Raw genomic sequence first — 27,676 nt, 5'->3', positions numbered from 1 at the left:
TGCCCATGTTGAAGAGAGGTTGAATTGGACTATGCGTAGATCTTTAGTGTAAGTCTGTCATCTGAGCAGTCATCATGGACGGAAAGGGGAAGAAACGCTTCCAGTGGACACTCGAGAAGAGGATGCAAACTCTTGAGTACATGATTGATCACCATGAGGCATTTCGTCGTGCCAAGAAGAATGCTCTGGTCCAGGAATTTTATGCAGCAGTAGGGAACCACGTTGGTACCCACGCCGAAGTGGTTGAAAATATGCTTAAGAACCTAGGGAAGGAATATCGAGATGCCATCAAGACACAGCAGGCTTCAGGGGCTGCAACAGATGATATGCACCCTGGTTTAAAACTCAAGGACTCTCGTGAATTATTTGAACTTTTTGACTCTTTCCATCGACTTTATTATCCGAAGGGCGGGGCAGCCAGACCTGCAATTGTTATGACACCAACCGGCATCACTAGGCCAGGATCTGCAACGAACTCCCGACCCCAAACCCCTAGCGATGAAAACTGCAGCATACCAGATGACCGCGGTGTTGTCATCAGCTCAGATAGGAGTACTCCATCCCCTTCGACATCAAGGTCTGGAACGCCAACTGTTCAGGCAGGAACCGATGCCAGTACCAGTGCCGAAAAAAAACGTCCTGCTTCACAAATGATGCCTCCGGTGACCACAGGAAAGAAGGCCAGGGACGAAAGTGATTTCATGAACTCTTCTGTGCAACATCAAGAGCAAACTTGTGACTTGATGAAAGAAATCAGGGATACGCTCCGTGAACTTGTGTACGAGATTCGTTTATTCCGTGCTGCTGTGTTGGAGGAGAGAGGAATAACCATTATTGAACAATTACCTGATACCGACTAAATTACAGTCCCTACTAACCCGCTCAATACCGGATTTTTCAAGCACCGAGTCCCGTCATACAGACAAGACTCTTTTTATGCAATTAATTACCATGATTGCTGAGTGAACAACATTTTATTGATGAAAACAGTTACAGAAACTGCGATTTGTCACGCTAACAGCAAGGAATTAGTTTTAGTTAATTTTATAGATGGCTCTTTATAGTGGTGGCTTGATCTATACTACACCCACAAAACAGAGAGGTACAATTGTTGTGTGATAACAGACTATTTTGTTTCTTCAGTTCTAGCCATGACTATTCCATCATATTTTTGGTTCAGGATTTGTTTACAAGTAGTGACATGCCACAGATTGGACAGCCAAGTAGGCTTCTCTTTCAGTTACTAAATTGGGGATACTAAGAATAAGCAATCATTTTCAGTTATTTTACTTTTGTCTTTGTCTTTCACATATGGTTCAAGCCAAGAAATTGGTGTAAAGGTTGTGTAACACGCATGTTGCTACAGTGCATTTTGATGGAAAAACAGGGCCATATTTCGCAGCGTACCTATTCTCTTTTAGCTGATTGATCCTCCATATCAGTTCAGTACATCCGATAGACCTCTCAACTATTTGACGGAGTCGAGTGCATCTGTTGTTAAAATCTAGTTGTTCCTGTCGAAGATTATTTCCAGTAAAAGTAATCAGCACAGATCGGTGCAGGTTCCTGTAGGCAGGATCACCAAGCATAACATACTCCTCTGGAAGTTGATCAAGGAAGTCGAACAATTCTCGAGACCACTCGGCCGCTGTTTTGTCGTGCGTCGATCCAGGTACTCCGCTTATAACGTGTCTTACCCTGCCAAATCGATCTACAACGTACTGCACGTTGATGGAGTCGCAACATTTCCCCGGCCTCCCACAGTAATACGCATCACCAGCCCTATCAGGCTTTTGGATTTTCACAATAACGCCGTCTATGAAAAGAATCACTTGCCGCTCAACTCCGTCGATATCAACCAGAGGCTGGGCCAGTTGATCAAACTCATCCTGCTCAGGGAATGAAATATGACGCGCAGCTATGTCAAAGAAAAAGTCAGAAACCTCAGTCACATGTAATATTGCAGTTGGCTTAGCATAACCAACAGCATAACCGACCTGTCTGTGAAAGCCTCCTGAAGCGAGGTAGTGCAAAAAAGTTTTCATTCTTCTTGAAGATGTACTTGCGTTGACTTGGCCATTCCCCTGGTGATTAGCCTGCCTCCATCCATGAAAATAATCAACAAGGTGATCAAATTGTTCTTGGTTGAGCCTCATATGCCGCTCAATCGGTTCTCCACTGTAGGCAGGCGTTCGAATAAAGTTCTCTGCTCTTCTATTATGTCTTAGGGCAACAACTTGAAACATAGGAATCGCAAACATGGCTACCTTTGTAACTCTGAGAATTGACCTCTCATAGGTGTTAACCTCCAGGAGGTTAACACCTGATGTACACGATCTGTAATGCATTTTCTTAACACTTGGCCACTTCCTCAGATTAAGGGAACACCTGAGCGATCAAAGTGTTCCCTAGGTGTCTACCAAGTGTTAACTTAGTGTCAACTCGGTGTTAAGAAAGTGTTAACTAGGAGTCAAGTGAGGAGGTCAAACCTACCCTATACATAAGGACCGATAGGTTGTGACTATGTCCCTGTCTTAACCTACACTATACATAATGACCTATAGGTTGTGACTATGTCCCCGTCTTAACCTACACTATACATAAGGACCGAAAGGTTGTGCATATGTCCCTGTCTTAACCTACACTATAAGGACCGCAAGGTTGTGACTATGTCCTTGTCTTAACCTACACTATAAATAATGGGTGATATGAATAAAGAGAAGTTAATGCTTTTATCTAAAACTCCATTTTACACTTGGCCTTTCTGTACAAAATTGAAGTAAAAGCATTTGCTAGCCTTTATTCATATCACCCAATGACCTATAGGTTGTGACTATGTCCCCGTCTTAACCTACACTATACACAAGGACCGATAGGTTGTGACTATGTCCCTGTCTAAACCTACACTATACATAAGGACCGATAGGTTGTGACTATGTCCCCGTCTTAACCTACACTATACATAAGGACCGAAAGGTTGTGACTATGTCCCCGTCTTAGCTTACGCTATACACAATGACCGATAGGTTGTGACTATGTCCCTGTCTTAACCTACACTATACATAATGTGTAATATGAATAAAGAGAAGTAAATGCTTTTATCTAAAACTCCATGTACATTTACACTTGGCCTTTCTGTACAATATTGAAGTACTAGCATTTGCTAGCCTTTATTCATATCACCCAATGACCTATAGGTTGTGACTATGTCCCCGTCTTAACCTTCACTATACATAAGGACCGAATGGTTGTGACTATGTCCCTGTCTTAACCTACACTATACATGAGGACCGAAATGTTGTGACTATGTCCCTGTCTTAACCTACACTATACATAAGGACCGATAGGTTGTGACTATGTCACTGTCTTAACCTACACTATACATAAGGACCGATATGTTGTGACTATGTCCCTGTCTTAACCTACACTATACATGAGGACCGAAAGGTTGTGACTATGTCCCTGTCTTAACCTACACTATACATAAGGACCGAATGGTTGTGACTATGTCCCTGTCTTAACCTACACTATACATGAGGACCGAAAGGTTGTGACTATGTCCCTGTCTTAACCTACACTATACATAAGGACCGAAAGGTTGTGCATATGTCCCTGTCTTAACCTACACTATAAGGACCGCAAGGTTGCGACTATATCCCTGTCTTAACCTACATTATACATAAGGACCGAATGGTTGTGACTATGTCCCTGTCTTAACCTACACTATACAAGAGGACCGAAAGGTTGTGACTATGTCCCTGTCTTAACCTACACTATACATAAGGACCGAAAGGTTGTGACTATGTCCCTGTCTTAACCTACACTATAAGGACCGCAAGGTTGTGACTATGTCCCTGTCTTAACCTACACTATACATAAGGACCGATAGGTTGTGACTATATCCCTGTCTTAACCTACACTATACATAATGTGTGATATGAATAAAGAGAAGTAAATGCTTTTATCTAAAACTCCATGTACTTTTACACTTGGCCTTTCTGTACAAAATTGAAGTAAAAGCATTTGCTAGCCTTTATTCATATCACCCAATGACCTATAGGTTGTGACTTTGTCCCCGTCTTAACTTACACTATACATAAGGACCGAATGGTTGTGACTATGTCCCTGTCTTAACCTACACAATACATGAAGACCAAAAGGTTGTGACTATGTCACTCTCTTAACATACACTATACATGAGGACCGAAAGGTTGTGACTATGTCACTGTCTTAACCTACACTATACATAATGACCGATAGGTTGTGACTATGTCCCTGTCTTAACCTACACTATACATGAGGACCGAAAGGTTGTGACTATGTCACTGTCTTAACCTACACTATACATAAGGACCGATAGGTTGTGACTATGTCCCTGTCTTAACCTATACTATACATAAGGACCAATAGGTTGTGACTATGTCCCTGTCTTAACATACACTATACATAATGACCTATAGGTTGTGGCTATGTCCCTGTCTTAACCAGTGTCACAGGTTGTGACAAGTCACTTCCGAAATTCCTTGTGTGTCTTTTACATGCTTTGTGGAGGTCAGCTCCGGGACTCCTGGAGACACACATTAGCGAAAGCATCCGATTAGGTGTAGGTTAAGAAGAAAGTGAGAAGATTTATTAAAAGAAAACGTTTATATATTTTAATTACGGTGTTGTTTGATTGAACTAAGTACCAGAATGACACCAGTAACAATTGGAGGTTCTACCGAGATTAATAAGATAATGATAGACTGTAAAAAGTAGCCTTTGAAGGTGAAAAGCTTGTGTCGATCTCGCGAAATGAAGTCACGATTTGCGAGCCTCGTGGACTACAGACAGTGCATTTCGCCATATATTGAACTGTGTTGCTGCCGTGTAGCAGGGAAATTCTGTCCCTGTATGCTGATGTACAGTATCCATATACATGAGGTGTGTGCAATGCCTGTGCAGTGTATGAAATCCAGGGTGATGATGGTGACTTATTGACTGACTGGATCTAGTGCTATGTTGAGAGACTTGTATTGTTGTTGTTGCTGACCAGCTCGTCTTTGCTGCTGATGCTGCCTGTTGAAGTCCTGTTTGTTTACTGAACTGTTCGTTTCGACAATATCGTATAGTTTAAGCACCGTCTGGTTGTGATTTTCGAGGTCTAATCTCTGGACTCTTGTGGTGTAAAAATTGTCATTGTTTGCACTGCAATCATGTCGCAGGATAACGAGGACTGGGAAGAAAATCCGAACGTCGATGAATTCTGGGATGAGGAGGTGATTACGCGTGAGAATTTGGAATCTGAAAACGAAAAGTTACGTAGAAAGATAAAGGCCATGGAGACGGTAGAAAAGGCGCGCATCGAGAACGAGGAGCTGCGACAACGTCTGGCGGACCTGGACAGGATCAGTGGTGGAGGTGGGGCTACAGTGTCCTCATCGTCAACACATGAACCGGAACTGCAGAAGTTGCTGAAACGAGAGTTCAAGATTCAGGGGCAGATTGGGAAACCGGGCGAAAAGGAAAAACTGTCTTTCTCAAGTTTAATCCATCAAATAGACATTGGTCGAGACAAAGGATATTCGGAGAGAGAAGTGGTCGCAGCAGTGGTCAAGTGCATTTCAGCTGGGTCAACGTTCCGTTCGTACCTAGAAGGAAAGGGTTATGTTTCTTTGTCATCTCTAAGGAAGGTTCTCCGTACATACTACAGCGAGAAGGAGCCGACAGCGCTCTACAAGGACCTGGTGAACATTTGTCAAGGTGAAAAGGAAAGTGTCCAAGAATTCATCTTTAGGGCAATGGACTTGAGGCAGAAGGTCTGTTTTGCCTCAAAGGAGGCTGATTCCTCTTTAGTTTATGATCAAAAGCTGGTTAAAAACATGTTCCTTCATGCAGTGGCCACAGGTTTACGTAACACTAGTATCAGTCTAGAGTTAAAATCCGCACTTGAGGATCGAGACATAACTGACGAGAAATTGTTAAAAGCCCTACATCATGCAACAGCCAAGGAGCAAGAACGAGAAGCGAAAGGGGCTGGCGTTAGTCACGGTACGGGTACTGCTGGTGCAAAAGCCAAAGTGAACGCCACCACTGGTTCAAAGGATCCTGAATTTGAAAAGCTTAAAGCGGAAATGAGTCAAATCAAGGCTTTAGTCACGGAGGTCAAAAATTCTTTGACCACTCGCTCTGTTCCTGAAGCTTCTGGCACTAGTAAGAGAAACACTGAGACAGGTGCCAAAAAGTCAAATACATTTAGGCAAAAGAAATTATATGAAAAGTGTCAACAGGCAGGTCAATCTGAATGTGACCATTGCTGGGCCTGTGGTTCCGGTGAACATTTCTCCCGTGGCTGCAGGAAGGGAAACCGGAGAGGGTCTTCCCGAGGGGACATGGTGTAGGCCCGGAATCTGTTTGTAGTCAGTCCCATGTAGAAAAGACGGAATTTACAAGTTCGACTAGTAGTAGAATTTCTGACAGTGGTGCTTATATAAGTAGTGTATGTGAGTCAAGTATGAACATGTGCAATATTAAAAAGTATTCGAAATTGGTTTCATTGATAGGCAAGCAGTGCCTTATCGGATGCCAGTTTAATGACGTTGCTACGATTGCACTTTGGGTTACAGGGGCGCAGGTGTCGATAGTGTCACAAAAATGGCTAAAGGATAACCTGCCCACCACAGAAATCAGAGATATAGTTGAATTGCTGAATGAGCCTTTAGAGCTGAATGCTGCAAATGGACAGCAAACTCCATACTTGGGATGGGTGGAACTGGATTTGAAACACGTACGGAGCACTAAACATGAGCCTGAGTCTGATATCAGCACTGATAAACCTTGCTTTCGGGTCCCAATTTTAGTCAGCACCAATGACATCAGCTATCCAATCATAGGTTACAATGTGATTGAGGAGATCCTAAAGGAATGTAATGCTGACTCTGATGAATTGAGATGTTTGTTTCCTACAGTGAAAGAGAAAACTCGGGTGGAACTTTTGTCTGTTTTGCAGCAGGGTCCTACTAAGGATAGTTTTTTAGTCAAAACTGGTAGGAAGGACATTGTAGTAGGTCCTAAGAGTGACCTCAATGTAGTGTGTCGTGTACATGCAGGGCCAGTTATCAAGGAAACTCCAGTGCTGTTTGAGGGATTTGATGTGGTTGATGAAAGTAATGAATTCAGTGAACTTGTAATCCCAGCCTCTGTTGTGTCATTGTCTCAAGGTTCTTCATCAAAAGTTCAGATATTAGTGAATAACCCTACCAATCGTACAGTTCGACTCCGGGCAAAAACTGTTCTCGGAACTGTTAGTTTTGTCAAAGCGATTTATGAATGGGATGGGTCTTACTCATGTGATTTTGATAGTGATTCTAAGAATGCCAGAGTACACACAGTTGATCTGGGAAGTCATGTGGATGATCAGAACGATAGTATGAATAGTAAGCATGCATCCGAGGATAAAACTTGGTTGCCTCCAGTGGATTTAAGTCATTTAGAACCTGAGCAGAGGGTCAAGGTCGAGGACATGCTAAGGGAATGCAGTGATGCCTTTGCTAAGGATGAGTCTGACATTGGTTGTATGCATGGTTTGCAAATGCATATCAAACTCAAAGACCCTACCCCATGCAACCAGCATTACCGAACTGTGCCTAAGCCATTATATAAAGAACTCCGTGAGCATTTAGAGGATCTCATCAGGAGGGGGATCATGCGCAAATCAAACTCTAGCTACTCATCTCCGCTAGTCTGTGTTCGTAAGCGCTCGGGAAAACTCCGAGTATGTGGGGATTACAGGTTACTCAACTCCCGATGTTACCACGATCGTCATCCAATAATGAGAATTCAGGACATTATTGACCTTTTGGGTGGTAACTCGTGGTTTTCTGTGTTTGATTTTGGTTCCGCTTACCACCAGGGATTTTTAGACGAGGAATCGCGTCATCTTAGTGCTGTGGCCACGCCGTGGGGTCTGTATGAATACCAAAGAATCGCATTTGGTCTCCAGGGGGCGCCACCAGCATTCCAGCGTCATATGTTCACTATGCTTGATGAACTAAATTTCAAAACTTGTATCCCATATCAGGATGATGTGATAGGTTTTAGCAAGACGTTCGACGACCATGTTGACGATGCACGTCAGATTTTGAAAAAAGTTACCAAAATTGGGGGAAAGCTCAAACCGTCAAAGTGCAAGATATTTCTGCGCCAAGCACGTTTCGTTGGTCGTTTGGTATCCGAGGAAGGGTATACTGTTGATCCTGCAGATACTGCCGCAATTCAGGCCTTGAAAGAGAAAACACCAGAAAACATAGGACATTTGCGAAAACTGCTAGGTTTCTTGGGGTACTATCGATCTTTTGTGCCAAATTTTGCTAAGAAAGCCAAAATGTTGTATAATCTGCTGAAAGTGACTGAATCGAAAGTACCAAACAGTAGTAAAAAGACTGACTCTCAGACCAAAACTGGTCAATTACCATCTAAAACGCCCTTGAAATGGTTGCCTGTGCATCAGAATATTCTTGAAGACCTGTTAGACAACCTAGTCAAACCACCTATTTTAGCTTTCGCTGATATGGAAAAGCCATTCATTCTCAATACCGATGCTTCAGCGGATGGGCTGGGTTGTGTTTTGTACCAGGAACAGCAAGGACAGCTTCGTGTGATCGGATATGGGTCCAGAACTCTTTCCCCAGCTGAAAAGAACTATCATATGCACTCGGGAAAACTTGAGTTTCTTGCTCTTAAATGGGCGGTAACGGAAAAGTTTCGAGACTATCTATTCTATGCGCCAGAGGTAACAGTCTTTACAGATAACAATCCTCTCACCTATATATTCACTACTGCTAAGTTGAATGCGACTGGCCACAGGTGGATGGCTGAACTCTCTCAGTTTCCATTGACATTGAAATATCGCCCAGGCAAGCTCAATATCGATGCTGATACCCTGTCTCGTTTGCCTATGGACATGTCTAAGTACATGAAACAATGTACAGAAACTGTACATCAGAAGGATGTGTCCGCTACACTGGAAGCTATGCAGACCAGTGAGAAGCTGGGATCAGATTGGGCAACTGTAGTTGCAATTAACCCAGTTCTTTTAGCTGAGCACTCACAGTCAATCTCTGCAATGTCTCGTGATGACATTAGGACAAGTCAGGAGAAGGATTTAGTCGTCGGTCGGGTACTGAATCTCATGAAAGTCGGGAAATTGCCAACTTCCAAAGTTCGCCGTCAGGAAAGTCGCAGGGTTCAGGGTTTACTCAGGAGTTGGAATAAACTTGAGGTAGACAATCACGGTATTCTGTGGCGTAAGTGGATGTAAACAGTTGGTATTGCCGGAAAAGTTTCATTCTCTAGTTTACATAGAATTGCACAAGGAAATGGGTCATTTAGGAGCCGATCGAGTTGTGAATTCGGCTAGGGACAGATTTTATTGACCTAATATGCAATCAGACATTGAACACTTCATCGCTAAAAAGTGTAGTTGTCTGGTGAACAAGCGACCTCAGTTGCCACCGAGGGTACCACTAGTGAATTTTCAAATCGTCTGCTCCTTTTGACTTGATATCTTTAGACTTTCTCCATCTTGAACGGAGCAAAGGTGGTTATGAGTATGTCCTTTTGCTCGTAAATCATTTCAGTAGATTTGCAGTTGGTTACCCTACTCGAAACAAGAAAGCTAAAACTGCAGCCGAGAAACTGTTCAATAACTTTGTATTCAGATATGGTTTTCCTCGGAGAATTCACCATGACCAAGGTGGTGAGTTCGAAAATTCACTTTTCTCTCATCTACATCAACTTTCTGGCATGTCAGTAACCAGGACTACTCCCTATCACCCGCAAGGGGATGGTCAGGTTGAAAGAATGAATAGGACTCTTTTGGGAATGTTGAGATCGCTCAATGAGAGACAGAAAAGTGCTTGGAGTGATCATTTGGACAAAGTGTTGCTCGCTTATAATTGTACAAAGCATGAATCTACCTCGTATTCTCCATACTTTCTATTGTTCGGACGGTTTCCTAGACTCCCAATATACACTCTTTTTGGGCTAGTTGAAGACTCCAGCAAAGCATCGTATCAGAAATATGTCGAAAACTGGCAAAAGCTATGCAGGATGCACATGACACAGCCAAGGACAAATGAGAGACTGCAGGAAAAAAGAGCAAAGCTCGCTATGATAAGCGCGTACATGGTAAACCTCTCGAAATTTCTGACAGAGTGCTGGTCAGGAATCTCAGCCAGAGGGGTGGACCCGGTAAACTACGAACTTACTGGGAGGATAAGATTCACATAGTCACATCCAGGAAAGGCGATCCAGACAACAGTCCAGTCTACGGTGTGAAGCCGGAGAATGTTTCAGGCAAGGAACGTGTACTTCACAGGAATATGCTCATGCCTTGTCCAGAGCTAAACCTGGACACAGAGATCTCGCGGACACTAGCAAACTGTGTAAAACTAAACAATCGAAAACTGTGTCGAAATCTGATCCTCCAAAGTCAACTTGTGCCGATCCTGAATCAGACAGTGATGATGAATTTGATGAACTATGTGATTTGGCTGCACCCTACCTTTTGAAAGCAGGGAGGGGTAGAGATAAGGTGTATGTCACTAGAGAAATTGAAATTGACTCTGAAAATGGTTCGCAGAACGATACATTTGAACATTTGTTACTGAGGATATCAATCGGTCATTTTCTGAGGAAAATCGGTCATTTCCTAACAGTAGTAGACAGCCGTCTAGCGCTGGTTCCAGTCCTGGAGTGTTTGAACAGAATCGATCCAGTATTGAGTCTAGTCCTGGAGTCGAACAGAATCGATCTAGCACTGAGTCAAGTCTGGGGAGCCTAAGCCCGGAGGCTCAAGAATTTCAGCCTAGAGCTACCAGAAATAGGAATGTGAGAAAACCGCAGAGACTAACGTATGATGAATTAAGAAAACCGTCTGTCTCTACGGTACCAGTTAGTGTGGCAGGTTCAGTCACTGGGCATGGAGTTTCACATCAGAAAACAGTTCTCATGAATCTTCAAGGAGTTCCAGTACAACAACCTGTCCTGTGGTGGCAAATGTTCAGACCACCAGAGCCGTTATGGAATCCGTCCCTAGGACAATGGGTGTATCCAGTTCGAGGCTGATTCATACACGAAATCTAGTCAGGATACGTGGTGAATGTTTGTGACAATATTTAATGAAACTTTGCGACGATAAAACCGCACCACAAGAGGTAATGTTCGAAACTTTGGGCGTGCATCGAGAAAAATAGTGAAATATGCATATGGGTGAAGTACTGGTAACCTCTCCCCATTGTGGTTGATTTCTAAAGTGTTTCTGGTGACGTTTAGATGACATTTTAGATGCTGGTTTGAGTTTTGTTTTGAAGGACTTCAGATTATGTTCATTTTGTCAGCATGTCTTTATTTGGGAATGATTTATTCCTGCGACAATCTTGCGTGAATACTGTACGGTTGCTGAAATTGGTGAAATTGGGAATAATTCTGAAGTCTAGAAGATAAAATGATTTCCAGTATAGTGTTTGTCATACAAGTAAAGAGTGTGTATTGTGCAGGTATATGCTAATCTGAAGTTCACAGGTGAAGCCTACATGCACCTTTAAAAGAACTGACTCTTGCAAGCAGAAACTAGGAGCCATTATAGTCTGTGGACTTTGGGACAAGATTGATCACCTTGTTCCCTTTATTTGGTGAATAGAAAGCTTGGTGGTGTTTACACTCAGTGATGAGATATTTTGTGTTTTATCATGTCATTATAGTGGATTGAAGCGATGTTCAGTTAATGTTCTTTGATTTTAGTGTTAAAAGTTCATGTCATAAGTGTTTTTACAGTAGTGGAGACTTTAAGTCATATCCTGTGCAGGAGATTTGAGTTTTAAGGACTGATCTTAATCATGACAAAAGTTTGGGCAACAGGTTTTGCACCACCATAGATATGCACGTGCACGATATGCACGTGGGGAAATATTTTCCTTATTTGGTCAATCCAATCCATATACCAAGAAATATTTTTTTTGTAGCACTTCTGATTTCAAAATTGCGCCGATTTCGCGGGAGAGTTACTAAACCTCGTCACCAACCACCTCGCACACTTGTCACCAGGTAGCTCCTCGGAGTCGCATATTTGATTGTCGTTGGTTGGCTGTAGGCTCTAATTATTCTTTTATTAAATTAATTAAAATTTTTGAACCCCCACCGATATAAAATGCCAACATAACTAGAAAAATCATTTGTATTTAGCAGCGTTTCATAAGCAAAATCATAATCATAATCCAAACACCGATTGCGCGAGCAAATTGGTGAGAGTTCCATGATTGAACGAATTTCTGTACCCTAGCGGACAACGACAAACTACGGTCTGTGAAGGGAGTAGTAATACTATCCTGTCTCTCTTGAGCATCATTGAACCAATTTGCCATGATTGGAACAAACAAATAAGAACTACATCTACACTACTAAATCTATAGACTTCCAAGGAAATCACGGCAACCGTGCGCACTGTCTCTTTGAAACTTCACCTAACCTTTCACTACCTTTCCGTTCACAAAATGATCGATTCTCAGTCTAAACATTTGCCGGGAATGTGGACTTTTTAGCGATTTTATTCAGGAATTTTGTCTGATCTAAAACTCACGGAAATTGCCGGACATTGCCGAAGTTGACCGTTCCGTGTTGATGACGTCATCAGTAGCGAACAAAGTGACAGACCAGTGAAGAACAGTCAATTTGCAACTTTCGCCCTGCCATCTGTTGAAGTCTTCGGGAACCAAAATGTGTTGATGACGTCATCAGCGAACAAAGTGACAGACCAGTGAAGAACAGTCAATTTGCAAAGTGTCAATGTTGTCCGGCGAGTTTTGCACCTGTTTTTGGTAATTATCCGTCCTTTCTGTTACAGTTATGATTACAAAATGTTAAGATATTGGAGATTACTATATTATGCACCATGACCTGGTACTGGTTGTTTAAATTACACGGGCAGAAACATGCTCGGCAGACAGACTGACACAGAATGACAGAATGTCAGAAGCGCTGGCCTGTCATGCCTGTCGTTCGTAGGCCTACGTCACTGTGCCGGCCTGTGCATGCTGACAACTGCACATTGCGCCGGCCTGTGCATGCTGCGTGCAGAATGCTGCGTGCAGAAACATGTTCAGCAGACTGACACAGAACTTAGAGGAATTAAATAGACAGAAGCGCTGGCCTGTTGTTCGTCACTCGCACTGCACACTGTCAATGACTGTGCCGGCCTCTGGCTGCATGCTTACACAGCACACTGCGCCGGCCTGTGCCTGCTGACACTGCACATTGTGCCGGCCTGTGCATGCTGACACACTGTACACTGCGCCGGCCGGCACGACGCGTTTCAGCAGTTAAAACACCGGAAAACAGAAAAAAAATTAATCTCTGGGAGTGAGAGTACCGAAGGCACTTTAGTGATGATTTTTCCCGGTTTTCCTATTCTTGAACTGTTCAAACGCATCCCTGTGTGTGCATGCTGCGTACATAACTGAACTGCCTGCCATGCAGTCATTTGTTGTACTCCCTGCAGTGGACATCAGCAGTCAGGAGGGGCCATCCATTTAGCCTAAGTAAGGGTCCATCCATTTAAAATTACGCATGAAAAGCAAAGCTGATTTTTGGCCCCCCCTGAATGCATGCTATAGCCTACACGCATTGGGGTACACCCCCTGCCCCCTTCCCTTACGTAAGTATGGACTGCGCCTCCTGCCGTATGGGCGGTTATTTCCTCATTAAATGATGTCCTAAAACGCGTCTTTATAACTGGCGACTCGTGTGTGTGTGTAGAGCAACCCGTGCGTACAGAGCAAAACGCGCGTATCTAACTCGCGACCCCTACAAAGAACATAACGCGAATGTATAACTACTGTCGCATAAACGTGCCGTCGGATAACTAGTGTCGGATAACTAGTGTCGGATAAGTGCTGTCGGATGACTGCTGTCGCATATAAGGTTCCTCAACCTCCCGCATCGCGGCGCTAGTTATTATTACTTTTGCTCTAAGCGACGTAATCCCGAGTTTGAGACAGAAGAAAAAAATGGCCACTAATCAAGATCAACATGTGCTCCAGCGGGCAGCACGCATGCTGCAAGACGTTGTGAATTTGTTGGGCAGGCCTATCCAGGACCAGGTCCCTCTTGATAATCGGGTTGATAATATTGCCTTCTACATTACAGTTACCAATTGGTAAATCGTATGTCGCTTAGAGCAAAAACAATAATCATCAAGACACAAGAGCGCCGCGATGCGGGAGGCTGAGGAACCTTATATGCGACAGCAGTTATCCGACAGCACTTATCCGACACTAGTTATCCGACGGCACGTTTATGCGACAGTAGTTATACATTCGCGTTATGTTCTTTGTAGGGGTCGCGAGTCAGAAACGCGCGTTTTGCTCTGTACGCACGGGTTGCTCTACACACACACACGAGTCGCCAGTTATAAAGACGCGTTTTAGGCCATCATTTAATGCGGAAATAACCGCCCATACTATGGGCGGTTATTTGTAGGAGTGGACCTATAAAGCCACAACCAGATTAGCAATTTTTAATGGAATTTTAATTCCATCCAGACCTCAGAACACACCTGTGAATAGTGTGGTCAACTCAACAACTTTTCTTATTCAAGTAATTTGATAATTTCCACCAGTATTGTTGTCTGAGCTGCCTGTTCTATTTTCAAGCAACATGTTGTCACTCCAGGTGGTCACTATTTGTAATGTGGATGGTGCAGCACCACTTTCTAACCAGTGTTTTCAACAGCATTGAGGGGAAAACAAGCATTTCTACATTCTGGGTGGGTTGTAATGTAAAAACTTGACCTAGGTCTATATTGTAAATTAATTTGGGGCGTATTTTTGTACAAGTTGGAAATTTTTATGGCGTTTGCATTTTAGGTGTGGTGTATAAAACAGGCACTCGAATTGTGAAATATGCTGTAACCCAACCTTTAGCACCCTCCTTGCTAAAGAGAGGCCAGTAAACGAGTAATTTTGATCTGGACTCTCTTTCCCACTGAATCTTTAGGAAGTGTTGTGGAGAATTCATGTTTAGTCTGGACGACACAGCAAGTTTAGTTCTCCAAGTAGCTCCACCCGACACCTGGTGTCATCATATCTTGCTGAAGAAAAATTGCTAATGTGGTTGTGGCTTAAGCCATACCACGGGTAACTTTACTAGTGTACTTTTAAAAACTTGAGGAAAGGAATGTTGAACAATCTGACTGGCCGCAAGGCAAAAATGGGGGGTGCGGCGGGTGTCCCCCGAATTATATATAATAGCGGCTTACACTCACTAAGGACAATGTATTACGAAAACAAAAATGTGTCGGATGGAACTATGGATGTACCCAACATGGGGGGGGGGTTGGGGGGGGGGGGTTCCCCTCCACTGTACTCGGTAAAAACGTTACGCTATCGTAGGGGGGTTCAGGGGTGCTCCCGACCTAAAGGGGGGCGCACTAAGTCCTTGACTTTTGATATTAGTTTTGTTCAAAATCATTATCTACAGTATAGAGAAATGTTTTTGTCAACTTGATTATTTGAAAATTGTCCAAACTTGGCCAAACAGTTGTGATCCATGGTTTTTATATGAATAACATACCTCTAGTTGACATTCAAATTTAGACAGATATTTACCGGTAGATAATCAGAGTATTTCTTTTGTTGTATTACAACGTTTAGGCCAACTGTAGACTTATTAGGGGAAGATTTTATCTTAGAATAACTTGGCAATCCATTGCGTAATCCTAATTTGGTATTCTGATGGTGAGGATTGAGGCTGGTCCAACGCCCTCGGAGTGTAAACGCAAAGGCTCACTCAAGAAAATGTGAAAGAAAGACAACCGATAATTGAAAGAAACTTGATCGAAAATCTGCTGTTATGTCAGTAATTCGTCACGGACAACCTGCAAAATCATCATAATTATATTCGTGTGTAACCCTTTTGAGTTTTTAGCCGCTGCTATTATAAATCACTGTCAACATGCGCGGATGATTTGGTTTACAAGTTGTTGGTGCGACGTGACCTGTGTACAAATGGAGAGTTCATAACTGACTAGTGACTTGTCCATGTTTCAGTTTTTGTTATCCGTAAACTCGTCCCCTTTCTGCTTCCTTAAAGGGGAACACCGTTCGTATTACTTGTGGTCCAGTTAAATAGAAATCCACTAATACACATCTGCTTAGCCCTCACCGTCGTTAATTTCAGTCTGTGACCTCGGGTATATACTGGAGGGCCCTATAATCAGATTGTTTCGGCATATCGCCTTTAAGTCATGTAACGGCATATCGCCTTCAAGTAATTCTGATGTCAGCGCTATCTATTTGAAGCCTTGTACTTCACGCCTTTTTGTTTCCCGATGAAAACCTTGCGATCTTTTATCGACGTTTGATAAAAGTTATAATCAGGCAAGATTTAAAGGAAAGAGTAGCCTAAACGGAGTTTTTATGTGAACCTGCTCCGTTTACACACCGGACGCAGTGGACCGACCTCGTTCCACACCATAAGGAGACCAAATTAGGATGATGCGATGGAGTTCCAAGGGAGTCTAGAGGAGAAAATCTTCCCCTAATTAGTCTATAGTTGGCCTAAACGTTGTAGTACAACAAAAAAAAATACTCTGATTATCCAAATATTTGTCTAAATTTAAATGTCAACTAGATGTTTGTTATTCATATAAAAACCATGGATCACAACTGTTTGGCTAAGTGAACAATTTTAAAACAATCAAGTTGACAATAACACTTTTTTATAAGGTAGATAATGATTTTGAACAAAACTAACAAGCGTTTGAAGATTTTTATTCGTATTTCCATTCAAATCCTATGAAATAGAAAGGCCAGAATAAGGATGAAGGGTTTATCACTCGTTCGTTTTGGTACTGGCGCCAGGCCGAAGTGAGCGACCCTGCGAGCGGGTTACTTCGACATAAAATGGCCGCCGCACGTGACCTTCGAGAAAGTATGCCAAACGAGCCTGTAAATGCCGGTGTAACATCTGTGGTTGTTTCCCATGTGTCAGTGTTTCCAAACAATAGGCAGCTAGAGAGACCATGACTTTTCAATAGGGGGAAACACAGAAGAACTTGTCAATCTATCTTTTAGCGTTCCCAAACAATGAGGGGAAACACTCAAAAATAGAAACACTCAAAAACATTACACCGGCTTTGCGAAATACAAGAAATGTGTTTATTGCATCAGACTGCACTTTTCTGGCAAAAATATAATAGCTGTTGAAAGAAATTGATATTTAGATGTGAAAAAAATTGGTCAATAAGATTAGTAAGTAGTTTTTGTTGTTAACGCAACGCACACCCGGTAGTGTGTCTGGTCATTTCTTTTTACGCTACATTACCATAATGTTACTCGGGCCTGGTGCCAAAGCGTTCGGGCTCGATTCATACTGGGCATGCGCTTCAAGGCCCGAGATCCGGTGCTTACCGAAGCGCGGCGCTAGAAATTGAACGCGTTAAAGGTATGCAAACGAGCTAGCCTAATACCGTTAGACCCCACGGGTGGCGCTGATTGGCCACTGCACGGATGTAGAGTGAATGATTAAGCAAAATATGGTTCTATAGAGACCAATTACTGGTTGCTTAAAGGCAAAAGTACTTTTGGTCTGAGGTCAAACATTGAAGAAATTGCGCCAGTAGTTTTCGCCCAGCGGCCCAAAAGGTCCTCGAAAAACCAGAGTCAGTCGTATTCTCATCCCCTCGATCGTTGGTGCCGAGTGTTGGCTTGAGGTTCAGGATGCCCAAAAGGATGTGGACATTTACTTGTAAAAGAAACCCAGAAGTATTAAGGTAGCAGGAAGGGTTGGGCGTTTGTGGTTTCTGAGTCTGAGGGGGTTGGTGTCTGTTGACTGTGCTTTAAGAGAGACTAGGCATAGCGCCAGTCTCTCTTAAAGCACAGTCAACAGGCATTTGGTCTCAGTATTTGGGTTTTGATTGCCATGACTGTACCCCTGTAAAAGTCAGAGGAGGAGAAGTTTGGAATGATGAAAGCATTGAAGAAGAAAAATGTTATTATTGAGGAAAGCAAAATTTATTATGAGACTAGAAGGCAGTGTCCTGACTTGATTATTTTGAAAATGGCGGTCTGAACACATTAAAAGGTGGAACATGGCATTTTATCGACTTTGAAGTGTTCCGCAGTTAAAGGGAGACCATAGGCAGCAGCTAGGTAGGCAAGATAAAGTCATACAAATTTGCCAATAGGGGTCAGTCATAACTCTAGGCATGGCGCTAGTCTCTCTTAAAGCACAGTCAACAGGCATTTGGTCTTAGTATTTGGGTAAGTACAGAATCAAGGCAGCTCAGAGAGCAATGATTGAACGATGCTGTGGACAAGTCCAAGGATACTGCATCAGTCACGACCAACTTCTCATCAGAAAGCGTCACCACCAGCATATTCAATGTTCAGTTCCAACCTGCACCAGTCCAATGCACGCCTGTCATGGTCAGCAGTGGTCAGCTTAGCGCGATATGGAACATTCTTCCGAAACTCAAGCGAGGGAAGTCTGCTCATTAGCCTATCTCGCGCACTGCTCCTTCTTGTCAAACATCGTAGTGAAATCGTGGTGCAGTGGGGCGTCCTCGAGGATTGCAGCTGGTCGGACAGACGTGAGATGGAATGTGGGCGGCTGCACTTCTTCGTTGATGTGCGATGGCAGATAGCACAGTTGTTGCGTTGCATGACAGCTGAAAGTGAATGTGATATCATAGAACTGAGGCGTTTGCAATGAGACTATAGGTGAAGTAGAAGGAAGGAGTGAAATGGGCCATCTTCCAGAGACTAATATACAGAGTAAGGGCACTGGGTGTTGTTAGATTCAGCATTGAATGTATTCCTCGTACAAGCGTGAATAGTGTGGACATACAGTGAGAGGTGAGAGACCCCTATTGACTACTTCTTGTAACTTTATCTTGGATAGTGCCCCTTTATCAAGACTGAAACCCACTGTGCGGGGCTAAGAAATTACCTTTATAATCCTAGTTGGATAACCACTGTGTAGATGATTTGAAGAGTGCTCTGTGGATGTGTGCCTGTAATGTCAATGAAAGTATGATGAGGTGATGACGATAGTGGAATGACGAAATATTGGAAAGAGATCTATTCCTAGAAGAACATATGTCCTGTTTTGACTAGGTGGCGCATTTTAGAATCAGCAGTGAGCACTGTGTGTAACATGGTGGAGGCAGCGGAGATAATAACTGTGTCGAAAGTATTGTTATAGGGCCTTCCCTAGGCCCATGGGGTTAAATTTACAATCCACGATTGAAAAGACGTAGTTTGATCGCATTCAACTATAAATACATTGAACAGTTGTGTTCCTTTAGTCAACGATGACCTTTTGTTGGGCCATGATCGGGGATTGTAAACTGTAAATGTATTATGGACTGGGAGACGGGGGAAACACAAGTGAAACTGAAATAGACCAAAACAAGTGATTTTGGGGCTTTGGTTTAGACGCATGCCCCACATGGGATTATACGGTTCATGTGAACTTGTTGACATCTACATGATCTAGTGCTGTTATTGGTCATGGTACATGGTAGGCCTAATTATCATGGCTATATGTTTCAGGAAAAGCTCGGAGTAAAATGAACTGCCGATTCATGTTTACCATGTTTACTAGTACATAGCCATAGGGTATGCACTGGCCAGTGCACTTTCTGCACGTCGTCATGGTCATGTACGTGATACCTTGCATATTTTGTTTTTTGAATGCGCATGCTTTTTGGGCAAAATCACTTGTACCAACACTAATGAATAATGTCTTCTTATCCCTATGACTCCATACACAGTGAGGGCATTGTCCCATTCCCATCGAATGGTAACTTATTGTACCGTATTAGGGTGGATTTGGGGAGCAGATACCTACCGTTGCACGCCTGTCATAATCAGTAGTGATGAGCTTAGCGCGATATGGAACATTCTTCAGAAACTCAAGCGAGGGAAGTCTGCTCATTAGCATATCTCGCGCACTGCTCCTTCTTGTCAAACATCGTAGTGAAATCGTAATGGAAAACGTCTGGCTTTGCGCCAGACGTTGAGACTAATAAGTGAAGAACTAATAGGTAAAGAACTTCTACTTGCGCGAGACTGCTCTGATAAAATTATCATTGCAGAGACTACGGTGACGTACACATATATTTTTTACAATCAAAAATGCCCTCAAAAGACGAAATGGAATGATTATTTTATTGATATTTCCTACTATATACCTTCCAATTATCACTTTATACAAATAGATCGGCGTTAGGTCGCATGCTTTTCTTTCCTGGTGACACTATAAAGCAAAATAGTTGCAACCCCGTAAATGCGCTATAAGTCCAATAATAAGTGACGGTGACCCGTTATAAATGTTTCGCCAGCTTGGCTTTTTTGCCGCTACGCGGCGCGTTGGGCCCTTGCGTCAAGAGCGCATAGTATCTCATCCTGGTACAGTAGTATTCAATATTCCACCATTCTCCAAAGCAGACAAAATAGTATAGTATATTACAGTTTGATACTCGGCCTCTCGATATACTGTATACACGGATGTAGAGTGAATGATTAAGCAAAATATGGTTCTATAGAGACCAATTACTGGTTGCTTAAAGGCAAAAGTACTTTTGGTCTGAGGTCAAACTTTGAAGAAATTGCGCCAGTAGTTTTCGCCCAGCGGCCCAAAAGGTCCTCGAAAAACCAGAGTCAGTCGTATCCTCATCCCCTCGATCGTTGGTGCCGAGTGTTGGCTTGAGGTTCAGGATGCCCAAAAGGATGTGGACATTTACTTGTAAAAGAAACCAAGAGCGCATAGTATCTCATCCTGGTACAGTAGTATTCAATATTCCACCATTCTCCAAAGCAGACAAAATAGTATAGTATATTACAGTATGATACTCGGCCTCTCGATATACTGTAGTTTCATGAAAATAACACCACTTCATTAACAGCCGGTGTCGCCGCCCCTAACTCATAGGGTGGCGAACAGAGCTGTTGAGAAGGCCGATCATTGGCTGGGATTCCAGAGAGGGTTGTCCAGGCCTCATATCCAATATACTTCAGTTTCGAGTCCGATCCTTATTGTTTGGGTTGTTGAAACCGATTCGTAGGTCTCCTATGAATGGGATAATGGGATCGGGCCTTCGGCCATTGTACTGAGTGTCCCAGAACATTTTCAACTAATCGTCATTGGTAGTGTAAAGGGTGTCCCAGTGCTAATGGCTGATAGTGTACAGGGTGTCCATGAAAAAAGTCCAACCGACATATTGGCTTCTGCTGGTTTTAGGGACTGACCTGCCCTTTCAAAGTGAGGCACTGCTCAGGGAGGTAATGGAGCATTTCTTCGGGTCTTATCATCCCTTACCAGCTTCGTGCTTTCAAAGATACTTTGCAGTGCGAAATTGGTAAGAATGAGAAGTTGTCCGTCACATATCTGGAGACAAAACCGAACATCCCTCTGAATGTACAGTCTTGTCCGAAGTGATCAGTGAAGGAATAAAAAAGAACGATGCAAATCCCGATTCAATTTTTTTTCAAACCTAAAGATACACATTATTAGATTGTCCAGCAACGTCTAACGGTTGTACGAGGGATGTGCAACCAGCAGGTACGTAATCCAGGCTGCCTCTCATGTCGCGGACTCTCGTCCGGAAGTTCTCTGTCCGGTAGACCTGATAATGATTGACGATTAACAGGAACTGGTCGGTCTCGTTGTCGGTGACGTAGGGTGATAGGACTTCATCTAACCAGTGGTGCGCCGTTTCCTCCCTCATCCAACCAGTTTCCGATGGGGTAATCTTTACATCTGCTGGTGGGTTGTCTTGGAGGGCTGCAAACACCCGGACGAAACCTGTTCTGGGGAAGGTGATGTGCGCCGGCAACTTTGCTCCAGAGGCTGCGATGCAGAGGGTGACGGTGTATCCCAGCTTGGTATTGGACCTGGATAATCGGACGTCTATGGCCTTCTCCCCGTGGTGTTGGCCGTGTACATGGTTCTCATATCAAACAGGACAAATGTTTGGTCAATATTAAAGAAGAACCGCATCTTTATATCAAGATGATCGATGCTCCCAGCAACCGCATCTCGGAAGGTCTGGATCCTTGCAGCAGCATCAGCGGGGACGGTCGTTGTATTCTTCCGTAGGGACACGTGGCGTCTCTTCATCAAGCACTCCACCCAGCCTATGGAAGCGTTGAAATCCCCTAGCTGAGGGCGACAATGCTGAATCCCTTCTCTGACATCTTGGGCTGACTCATTCCACTGCAGCTTTGCCACACTACCAACGCCTTATCTTAAATGTCGAGAACGGAGACTGCGAAGCGACGCTCTCTCATCTGCTGCAGCCATTGGTAAAGCTGGTCCTCAACCTGTGGCCATAACGGATCACGGGGCTCCATCACCGTCTTCTTCCGGCCATGCCCCTGTTCTTGCTTCTGCTCGAGGTCCTCGAGATTCCACCTTCTAAACGTCTCCCAGGGGATGTTATAGTGGGCGGCGAACTCTCACATACTGCGCACCGTACCGTTCACAAGTGCCTCCTTCTGGTCTCTCAGGTAGGCAAGTTTTTCTGTCACGGTGTAGCACCGGCGTCGTTTTCTCTGCAGCTCTACAGCATCCATTGTCGCACAGGTTGTCTCTAATGTGGGTACCCTCAGTGGGGCTTCATTTATAGGCCTAAGATGCCCTAGAATTACTCAAGAAAACCACAAATCCTAGAAACTTCGATTCTGTTTTCTCCCACGTAGGCCTAGGGAGTCTACATAAAAAAAAGAGGGTTGTAGAAAAACAGAGGATGAGCTCCTCGTTTTTCTTCGGAATTTCGTGACTACTATCATTGCCTGAATCTCACTTTGCTTTACTGATGCAAGCATTCGTAGATTTTTCTTCAGAGTTTTAATAAGGACTTTTTTTGTTTTGGGGGTTTGGATCAATCTAAAAGGTGCTTCAGTTTTATGATACAACCTGTATAAAGGGTCGGCGAGTGGCCTTACCTTTTACGTCATTCCACATGCGCACTCATCGACCAGTAGGCCCACAACACTTGAAATCAATAGGGCTGCGGTAATAAGTGATCTAGCGTAACCGTGACAGCTCGGCTGAGCCATCACAAGGGCCAGCGAAGTCACTCATTGGTTACCTCTGGTGAATAGACTCGAGAGAAGAGGCCGGGCCTTGAATATCCCGAAGTGGTGTTATTTTCATGAAACTACAGTATATGTGGAACATATAGGCGCGAAAAAAAACACTGAATCATAGGAACAAGTCTTATTGGTTGCAACTAATTCTTTATTTGGTATAGCAAGAAGGAAAAAAGAATAATCTTTATTGATTCTTGGTCGAAGCAGTTACAGAAAAGCACAAATGTGGTACAGAAGGATGCTGTAATGTTCTATCCAAGTCATTTCATCCTTGGTACTGGTATGTTGTCTGATTATTAGTAACATTTAAAGTCCCAGCCGCAGTGGGGAATGCCACCTGAAGTGTTACAGCAAGTCCAGTTCTTGGTACAAAAGTGACCGACAGGAAAGCAGTCCGACCTGAAAGAAAGCGGGATAAAAGGGCGTTGTGAGGCTTCGCAATCCCGTTCCAAAAACCGATCAGTCCGGCATTTCCCGAGTTCCCGATCCCAAACTAGCGCCCAGATACAAGTGCATAAGGGTATATGATAAAGCACTTGGTTCACGTAGACCGGCACGAGATCGGGAAATCTTTCACGAAAACTTGGGACGTCAAACGCAGGAATGGGTTCTTTCTCGGTGGATTTCTCGGCGTTACGGGAGAGCGAAATTTCTCTCTATTAGCGTGGAGGAGAGAAGGAGAGATCCATAAATAGGTTTACATATGATGGATCCGTTGATCAAGCTGTAACTGTCATGACTAGCGTAGTTTGATCGGCAGCGGGGGGGGGGCAAATGGCTAATTCTGGTTCAAGGTAGGAGGATCCTTGGCGGACTGATTACGGGAGGATGCTGTTTGAAGCCTCTTTGTGTGTGACCAAAAGCCAATTTTACTGTGACGCCACCAATAGAACAAGCGAGAGAGAGGAACCCAAAGGCTGTGTCACCTACCGTTTTTCCAGATCCGTTTCTTCATTGAATCCTTCCTCGACGTTATCTCCTGCAAGTAACGGATAGACGGGGCATATTAATTCAGGTGTTTGGTAAGGGTAGTAAGTTTGGGGTAAAGTGAATGAGATTGCCACCGGGTATACACTGCTTTGTCAACTTACGCCACACTGCACCGAGGCAATGTACAAAATCGAATGATTTGTGAAATCCATGGGAACTGAATCGCGTCACCAAATGCATTAAGACTTGTCCCATGAATTTCACTAAGCACGCGATGTTTGCATTGCTTGAGTACAGTGTCCGCTGAAAAAGCCGTGTGAAATAAAAAATGCACTGTCGCATGCGTTGTTACAATCGCATGCCAAGTAATTAATAAAACCTATACCCGTCGAAAAAAGGCTCTCGCCTCCCGGTAAATAAAGTCGGCGCGCAATGTCGGTCCACCTTTCGACGAGCCTGTAATGATATTAGAGGAAGAATTCTCCCTGAGCAGGCTACGGGGCATTATTCGAGAAACTCCTGATTTCCCAAGTATAAGGCAAGTAGGATATTGGGCTCTGAGATCGCAAAGGTTACTCGTTCATAAAATTAATGTCATGAATATTATCGCAAACTGAGCGATTCAGTACCCGTTTTAAAGGCAGGCGTGAGATCTCTTTGTCGCACATAGCAGCGATTATAATCAGAAACAGCGAGTAATCTGCTCGTTTGCGGGGCGTGTTATGTAAACCTACCAAGGACCAAGGAGAAGATCACCACCAGAACGAACAGGACACAAATGGTCTTCATCTTTTCAGTGAGAAATATTGCTAGAGAGACGTAACTTCCTGGAATGTAGCAAAAAGAGGAAACTGAGATTACTAACGACCGAACGTGTGCGAGGGGAGGAGGATACGGCTGACTCTGTTTTTTTTAGGATAACTACAACAAGGTATCTCGCTGCTCTAACTGTCGAGGTAATGCACCAGTCTCGACGCAATGGAACAGTATACACGACAAGCACGTAAAAATGAGGGCCCCCCCCCCCCCCCCCCTCCTCGACTGAAAAACACACCCTCAATGAGAACACACATAAAATAGTACGAATGTTGACACTGTTGTCAGTTGGGCTAGAGTTCTTATCTTCATGTACCTGTCTATGTCAAGGGATAAGGTAGGCTTTAACTGAAAGATTGCCAACTTACGCGATGTTGCAAAAAATTCCAATACAATAACTATTTCTGCACTGTATATGATGCATTGCCACTTGCGATGTCGGAATCGCATTCAGCCACTTCCAATGTTGCAAAGCATAAGCTTTTGCTGGTTCGGTTTGGGTGCAGTGAAGCATAACAGAGCAAAGGCGGGCATGTGCGTTCTCGAAATCGCCTTCAGTGGTAAACTTATATATAAGCTTGTAGGAGTTAAGGTATTTTGTCGCCAAACGCGAATTTGCTTGAATCGCAGAACAAACTCGTTTGTCTGGGTGTTTGGGCGAGCAGTGGGGCGTAAAATAACAAAGCCGTATGAATTGCGTGCGTTGCTGCAATCGTGATTGCAAATGACCCTGGGCTTCGTCATTTTGCGCCCCCTTTACAAACTGAACCGACAGAATACGACAACGCATGCAATGCTTTTTCAATTTACGCCACACTGTACTGCCCTAAAACAAATGCGAAATCTCAATACGTAGAAATTCACACGTATACTAAACCAGTTTGCTTTCATCGCCACAATAAACAGGGGATCCTTAGCAGTCAGTGGTGTGTTTACGCGGGATCAACCAATGTAAAGTCACATGAAGAATTCCGCAAAGCTGAAGAACTTCGAATGCGCGAACATGCAGTTCTATAGTCCTCCTAAAGGATGGCTCGTGTTTCTAACTGCTCGCTAAGGTTTTGTCAAACCAGCCATCATACCTCAACCATTCTCCAAAGCAGTCATGCCTTCAACCCTTGCCCTGGTGATTGGCTTTTCATGCATCGTAGAGCGTGGTCTAAAGCGTAGAGCATGGATAAGATGAAAAAAGAACAAAACCACTTCTTTTTGACGTTCAAAATAACATGTCGAATGAGGAATATAAAAGGGCCAGTATGGAAAAGTAGCTTGATGATGACACCTTGGTCAGGGAGAACCACCCTCCTACGTTGTTACCATCTGCTGATGTCAATGAGGGAATTTTTGGCAGAATACACTTACCTTTTGAAAAGATGCCACTGCACTACGCTTGGAGTCCAACGACTGAAATGGGTGTTGGTTCGGGCAAGGTTTAGTATTTGTAGCCAGGTCTAGCAGGGCTTATTCTGGATGTGCGTCGGGTAATTGAGCACAAAGCTCTCGTGAATGCTTGGAAATTCTGCTTTGTCACTGCACTGTCTGCAAAATTCCATTGACACTCGACTTCAACTTCAACCTGTTACTCCTACTCACTTGACATATTTCAAGTGGTTAGGATAGGTTTACACTCACGGTGAAAAAAGACCCGGTGTGCAAGGGATAGTAGTCCTAGGGCTGATAGTCCGTGTAACAATAGCCCGCATTGCTAAATGTCTTGGTTAGGGTTAGCGGTACAATAGATCATGCTGCTTAATTGATCAAATACAATGCTACCGGACTATGACTCCAGGGGGACTATATCCGCTGTCACACCGGATTTGAGAGGCCAGGATTTGTGTTCGGGATGAACTGGCATGGATTTAGGACTAGAATTCCTCACAGGCATTTGTGAAGGACTCTATGATTCGAGGGACTATATTTCCGCTTTTAAAACCACCCATGCACTATGTACACAATACGCAGCTAATGTACGCCGTGGTCATATATTGTAGAGACTAAATAAATTTGGTGGGAATTTCGAATTTTTGAATTTTGAATGAGCATTCTAGGACTTCGTATATGATGAATACATTTCTAGCTAACTACGTTCATTCATGAGACATGGAATATGTGGACGCAGTGTAAATAGAACTTGGCCTGTTCTTTCACAATATTATTGCAACAGGAAGTGCAGATACACTTTGGGTTGATCGGGAATCAATCAAGCTATTTCAGTGTATATATTTTTGCTCATTGTTCATCGATGTCATAGAGACTTCTGGTAAGATTAGGTGATCTGGTTCTGTTTGGGCTTTTTTTAGATCATTGAGCCAGGATACACCAAGATCTGCTGGATATATTCTAGATGAGGCACTACAGTTGTGCTCTGGACCACCATCATCGTAAATGAAGTCTGTGCTGGGAACGACATGTTCATGATTTGGTCTAACCAGGTCCATCCATTCTGGCTCATCAGGATTTTGGCCATCAATTGCATCATCATCGTAGTTCTCTTCGTGATCGGTTATTCCATTTTCTTTTCCAGATTTGGCACGTTCTAAATCAGCTGTGATGCATCCATTGAAAGGAATAGTGCCATTTGATCCTGCCAGGAGGTGTTGCCAGGCTTGATTTTACTAATTGCCCTCCAGTTTGGCCAGTGCAGGAGTAACATTGTTTTGGAGTATTCCTCTGAGAGTGGCCATGTTGCTTTGACATGACCACCAGCTATTACTGGAACGCTTCCACCTCGACTGGTGAAGTCATACCACGATGATTCATCCTTTTCATCTCGAGAGAGGTATTTGTCTAAAGGAGTC

General features: G+C 43.6%; 1 protein-coding gene and 1 long non-coding RNA gene across 2 annotated transcripts; both read right to left on the bottom strand.

Moving 5' to 3' along the window:
* Positions 1-691: 691 nt before the first annotated feature.
* LOC135498172 (uncharacterized) lies at positions 692-2,252 on the bottom strand. The gene has a single exon (XM_064788369.1). The coding sequence runs from the start codon at positions 2,244-2,246 to the stop codon at positions 1,317-1,319; it is 930 nt and encodes a 309-aa protein (XP_064644439.1). The 5' UTR covers positions 2,247-2,252; the 3' UTR covers positions 692-1,316.
* Positions 2,253-23,341: 21,089 nt separating this feature from the next.
* On the bottom strand, positions 23,342-26,346 carry LOC135498244 (uncharacterized). Its single transcript, XR_010449032.1, has 4 exons — positions 26,241-26,346; positions 24,797-24,889; positions 24,063-24,111; positions 23,342-23,531 (listed from the first exon to the last, which is right to left on the bottom strand). It is a non-coding gene; the product is annotated as an uncharacterized LOC135498244 (long non-coding RNA).
* Between the last annotated feature and the right edge of the window lie 1,330 nt (positions 26,347-27,676).

The sequence above is a fragment of the Lineus longissimus genome, chromosome 13 (assembly GCF_910592395.1).
Source record: "Lineus longissimus chromosome 13, tnLinLong1.2, whole genome shotgun sequence".
NCBI classification, from domain to species: Eukaryota; Metazoa; Nemertea; class Pilidiophora; order Heteronemertea; family Lineidae; genus Lineus; species Lineus longissimus.
This window is presented reverse-complemented; position numbering and strand designations above follow the sequence as displayed.